At 53.9% G+C, this 5,282-nt stretch overlaps 1 protein-coding gene across 1 annotated transcript; it reads right to left on the bottom strand.

Moving 5' to 3' along the window:
* Positions 1–255: 255 nt before the first annotated feature.
* LRRN1 (leucine rich repeat neuronal 1) lies at positions 256–3,504 on the bottom strand. Its single transcript, XM_037049541.1, has one exon. The coding sequence runs from the start codon at positions 3,243–3,245 to the stop codon at positions 1,095–1,097; it is 2,151 nt and encodes a 716-aa protein (XP_036905436.1). The 5' UTR covers positions 3,246–3,504; the 3' UTR covers positions 256–1,094.
* Between the last annotated feature and the right edge of the window lie 1,778 nt (positions 3,505–5,282).

Here is a 5,282-nt window from a genome sequence, read left to right as displayed (position 1 = left end):
TCCTCGTTGTGAGGACACGGTGATACCCTTTTTTTCTTCACGTGGACTTTTCCCTGTGTTAGATCTGGTCGGTAACATTTAAAGTATAGTGGTCCTGTTCACCGAAATATCTTCATTAATAGAAATCGTTCTTCCCCTACAAAAAGAATTCGCGACGTTTTGCGCCTCGTTTTTCATGTTTGGTTGGTCTACTTCAGTGGCCGGTTTTGGGGGTGTGGAAACCATGGCCCCCACCCCCAGCGAGAGACAGAAAGCATGCATCATCGCAAAGGTTCTAGAAAACCAGAACAAAACTAATTTATTATAGTGCTGCCTTCATTATACGCCGCATGTGGGTGAGTTAAGCACAACAAAATTATTGTCTTTTCTTTTAAAAGTGTCTACTAAAGGTAAAAAGAAGACGGTAACAATTAACATGTTACATTAAAAAATTTGATATACATATTTCTATTGCCTGTTAGCTTGGTCTAAGCCTCTTTAACTATTACAAAAGGAAAAGAGAGAAAAGGTCATTGTTCAAAGGCAAACATCTAATTCAGTTTGTGCGACATTACGGAACAGTCAACTAACATCATTGAAAGGAGGCAGCGGGTCGAGCCTCCACTTCTGGGGTTCAAAGTCTGGAGGCCGGATCGCTCTGGGGGGTTCAGGCCACGTCCCACCTGTAGGTCGGCTGCTGGGGGGACACGGCGCTCTCCGCCGGCGGCTGCAGAGGGAGGGGTGCCGCTTCCCGGCAAGAGCGCGGGCAACCCGACCTGTCATTCATCATTGCATTGAGCACTGCAGTCAGAACAGCACTGTTGAGTTTAGCACAAAAAACTAAGACAAAAGAATCATATCATAACAATGATGATAACAATCAGAAGAAAAACCCAACACACCCTGGAAGCCCAGGGACGCCGCCAGCCGTGTCACACTCCTGTGAGACGCTCCACTAAGAAAAAACAAACTTGAACTATGCACCCGTCCTCTCCACTCTGCCGCCGGCCAGCGGAGTCAAGAATACAAAAGTCTTCCACTCGCTACTTTTGCAGAAGAAAGCAAAAATGTCTTTGTGCTCCTTACTACCAGAAGCAAAGCGCCCACCGAACGAGTCACCACATGTAGTAGCTTCTGGATGTGTCCACCTGGGTCGGCTTGGTCTCCGCGGGGCCCTCTTTGTCTTTCTCGCTGTCGCCGTCCCAGAGGTTAATGAGCGGCGGGTAGAGCTCGTTCAGTGGGATGGAAGAGGTCTTTTGCATGTACTTCTTTAACGAATGGTGGTAGTTTTTCCTCTTCAACCTCTTGGCGACGTACACGGCCACGGACGCGAGGCTGACGATGGCGAACAGGCACCCCATCACGGCCGCCAGGGCGGTGCTGGTCTCCTGATCGGACATGGCCAGGGCGAAGGCAGCGTTCTTGGTGGTGACGTTCACGCACGACTTCTGCGTCTGCTGGTGGATGTTGGACACGGTGAGGCACACTTCGTAATCCGTGGAAGGCTGCAGGTGTGTCAGGTTGTACTCGTGGACGTCCACGGGGACCCGGGCCGTGTACGTGATGTGCGGGTTGTCGATCTTCATGGTGGCGGATGACCATTTTAGGTTAGACGTCATGACGTTGGAGTTGACCTTCCAGGACACCAAAATGGAGTGAGATTCCGTCTGCTTGACGTATATTTTCAGCACCTGGGTGCCATCCAGGAGGGTCCCGTTGACCTTAATTGTCACCACGCGAGTGTCCGCCCCTTCGACATTCTGGGCGACACAGGTGTACCTTCCCGAATCTTCCGCTCGTACGTTAGATATCTCCAGGGTACCTTCGCCGCTCAGCTTGTATCTGTCCAAAAGCGTTTCCACGGTTATCTTATTTCCCAGGGGGCCGACCCAGTAAATGTCAGGCTCTGGCTCAGCCACGGCCCGGCAGTCCAGCGGGACCGTCGTGCCGATCTCCACGTTCACGGAGCTGGGGAGCGCGTCGTGCGCGATCCTGGGGGCGCACTGCTCCCCGGAGTCCCGGACGAGGACCTCCTTCACCTGCTGGCCCCGGTACTCCGGCGGCATGGCGCAGCACATGGACAGGGGCTCCATGAAGCGGAGGCTCGTCTGGTTGGCGTTGACCCAGCGGATGACGCAGTCGCACCTCAGCGGGTTGCTGTGGATGCTGATCTCGCGCAGGTTGGGCAGGGACTCCACCGTCTTCCGGTAGACGGCGTTCAGGGCGTTGTTGTTGAGCATCAGGCTCTCCAGGGCGGGCACGCGGCGGAACGCCAGGCGGTGGATGTAGGAGAGCTTGGGGTTGTTGGTGGCCTCCAGCTTGGTGAGCTCCGGCAGGTTGTCGAGCGCGTAGCGGTCCACGGACACCAGCTCGGCCATGTTGTTGAGGCCCAGCTCCTTCAGCCGCAGCATGTTCTTGAAGTCCCCTTCTTGGATCTTGTGGATGGGGTTTTTGTTCAGATCCAAGAACTTCAGGTTGGGGACTTTCTGCAGCGCGAGCTGGGGGACCTTGACCAATTTGTTGTCATAAAAAGACAGGCTCTCCAGACTGTCTAGGCCCACCAGGGCGTTGCCGGGAATCTCGGTGAGATACATTCCCGCCAGAACCAGGCTCCTCAGATTGGAGAGGGGTTTGAAGTTCATGTCCAGGATGCCAATCACCGGGTTCTCCCCGATCATGAGGATCTCCAGGTTGGGCGTCGAGTCGAACCAGCGGCTGTCGATCACTCTCAGCTTGTTGGAGTTCAGGTGCAGCCTCAGGAGGTTTCTCAAGCCGGCGAAAGCCTTGGCGGAGATGGCGCTGATCTGGTTGTGGTTGACGTAGAGCTCCTGCAGGCTGCCCAGGCCCCGCAGGCAGCCATCCGGCATCTCCGAGATCTGGTTCTCCTCCAGGTGCAGCGTGGTGAGCTGGCTCAGGTTGGCCAGCCCCACCTCCCGGATGCTGGTGAAGTTGTTCTGTGAGAAGTCCAGCTCCGTCAGGTTGGACAGCTGCTGCAGCTCGTCCGCCGTCTGGGCGATGCTGTTACTCTGCAGCAGTAGCACCTGCGTGTCGCTGGAGAGGTTGCCGGGGATCCGCGTCAGCCGCAGGTCGTTGCAGTCCACTGTGGTGGCTTCCCGGTACGTGGACTGCGGGGTGAACCAGGGCCTGATTTCGCACACGCAGAGCTGCGGGCACTCGCTGCTTTGCAGGGAAGACCCGGAGAAGGAAGTCACCAGCAAGCCCAGCACCAGGCGGGAGGCGGCGCCAACCACGCTCATCCTGGCCATGCTGGCCCGCGGCGCCGGCTCAGCCCCGACCCGCGCACGTGTTACCGAAAGGAGGACGCTCGAGAGCGACGTCTGGGAGAGCCCGTGGGGAAGGTAAACATTCAGGCAGAGTCTCAGTGGCGACGCGGAAAATTCCAGAGTCCGAAGGGACGGTCTTCTGGAGTCTGCACAAGGCAGGGAGCACTCAGGCGTCTTGCAGCTGTGGTCCTCGGTCCCCGGCGTGCCCCTGGCTCGGCAGCACAGGGGTCCCAATCTGCAGCTTGCCTGGAAATTAGATGGGGACACATGTTATGTCTATTCCTGCGAATTCCGACATCACAGCCCTTCTTTGGTCCCCCGAAAAGGCACAGTCCCTGGCAAATCAAGTAGCAGAATGTTCAGAAGCTTTGGAACTGCAGGGCGCTTCCACTGTATTCCACTCACACCCTAGTTTCCACTTACACCGTTAAGTNTTGCAGCTGTGGTCCTCGGTCCCCGGCGTGCCCCTGGCTCGGCAGCACAGGGGTCCCAATCTGCAGCTTGCCTGGAAATTAGATGGGGACACATGTTATGTCTATTCCTGCGAATTCCGACATCACAGCCCTTCTTTGGTCCCCCGAAAAGGCACAGTCCCTGGCAAATCAAGTAGCAGAATGTTCAGAAGCTTTGGAACTGCAGGGCGCTTCCACTGTATTCCACTCACACCCTAGTTTCCGCTTACAGCGTTAAGTTGGGGCTGCTCACGAGACTGGGTAAAACACACACACACACGCTTAACAGGGACACTCAGGAAAACCCACAGATGTCAGTGTTTGAAAGCAAAAGTGACCGTAGAAACTACAGATATTATGGTACTAAAAAAAAATCCGAAGGTCAAAGCCAACCACCACAGGCAGTGTGTTGGAGACTCACAGGCTGGTTTCCGTTATTTACATTGTAATGACGTCATCTGGTCCCCACTATTCTTTCCTTTCCAAATGGAACATCCTGCAGACACACTGGCTTCAAAAGCTGGTGTTTTTCCAAATTGACTATTCTTTTTTTTTCTTTTAAGATTTTATTTCTTTATCTTTAGAGGGGAAGGGAAGGAGAGAGGGAGAGAAACATCAATGTGTGGTTGCCTCTCATGCGTCCCCTGCTGGGAACAGCCTGCAACCCAGGCATGTGCCCTGACTGGGAATCGAACCGCAATTGTTTGGTTCGCAGGCCTGAGCTCAGTCCACTGAGCTACATCAGCCAGGGCTCTAGCTTGACTTTTCTGATGCATAAAATTAATTTACTACAACCGGAAAAGGATGACACTGACTTCCCTTGTATTCTAACAGCCACGTCAGGTTATAACTGAATAAAACAGTAAAAGAACTCTGTTCTTCCGTAACCGCTGGTCTTCATTAAAAACGCAAACGTGCAGAGTCCTGGCTGGTGTGGCTCAGTGGACGGAGCGTCGTCCCCCAAAACTGCAAGGTCACCGGTTTGATTCCCGGTCAGGGTTTGTGCCCCAGTTGAGGGTCAGGCCCCCTGCTGGGGGCGCTCTAGAGGCAACCACACATTGATGTTTCCCCCCTCTCTTTCTCCCCCTGTGGCGGACCCTGGCCAGCAGAGTCCGCCTGTTGTGGCTGACAACGAGAATGAATGCACAGGCAACAACAGTCCTGTGGAGAAAAGGGGAACAGGCACGACTACTCTCTCAAGGGGAGAGTGTCTATGGGTGCCTTGGCCACTCCCTCAAGAGGGGAGCGCCCCAACTCTCGCCTAGACAGGCTTTTATTGTCTTCTTGGGGTCTTACATCATAGAAAGATTTATTACCTATCACATAGAATATTGTTGTCTACATTCTAGGTACAATCAAGGAAATGAAAATAACACGCAGAGGGGAATGGCGATGAGCTGATTCGCTCTGTCCTTGGGAGAACTCACACCGGCTTTGGATATGACCGTGAAGATAGACAATACACATTTGTTGCTTTGGACCAGGGTGATGGAGTTTAAGCAAGAGCAAGCCGTAACAGTCTGTGTGCATTTTCTAGACCTGATTCCCACAGGAAAACTCGGTTTGA

Source organism: Sturnira hondurensis, unplaced genomic scaffold, assembly GCF_014824575.4.
Source record: "Sturnira hondurensis isolate 20B ecotype Veracruz unplaced genomic scaffold, ASM1482457v3 Scaffold0006496, whole genome shotgun sequence".
Taxonomy (NCBI): domain Eukaryota; kingdom Metazoa; phylum Chordata; class Mammalia; order Chiroptera; family Phyllostomidae; genus Sturnira; species Sturnira hondurensis.
The sequence above is the reverse complement of the archived record's forward strand: the minus strand, read 5'-3'. Positions and strand labels throughout refer to the sequence as shown.

What these genes read in the sequence shown, in the direction of transcription:
- LRRN1 (XM_037049541.1), bottom strand. Translation starts at nt 3,245, where the DNA reads ATGGCCAGGATGAGCGTGGTTGGCGCCGCCTCCCGCCTGGTGCTGGGC.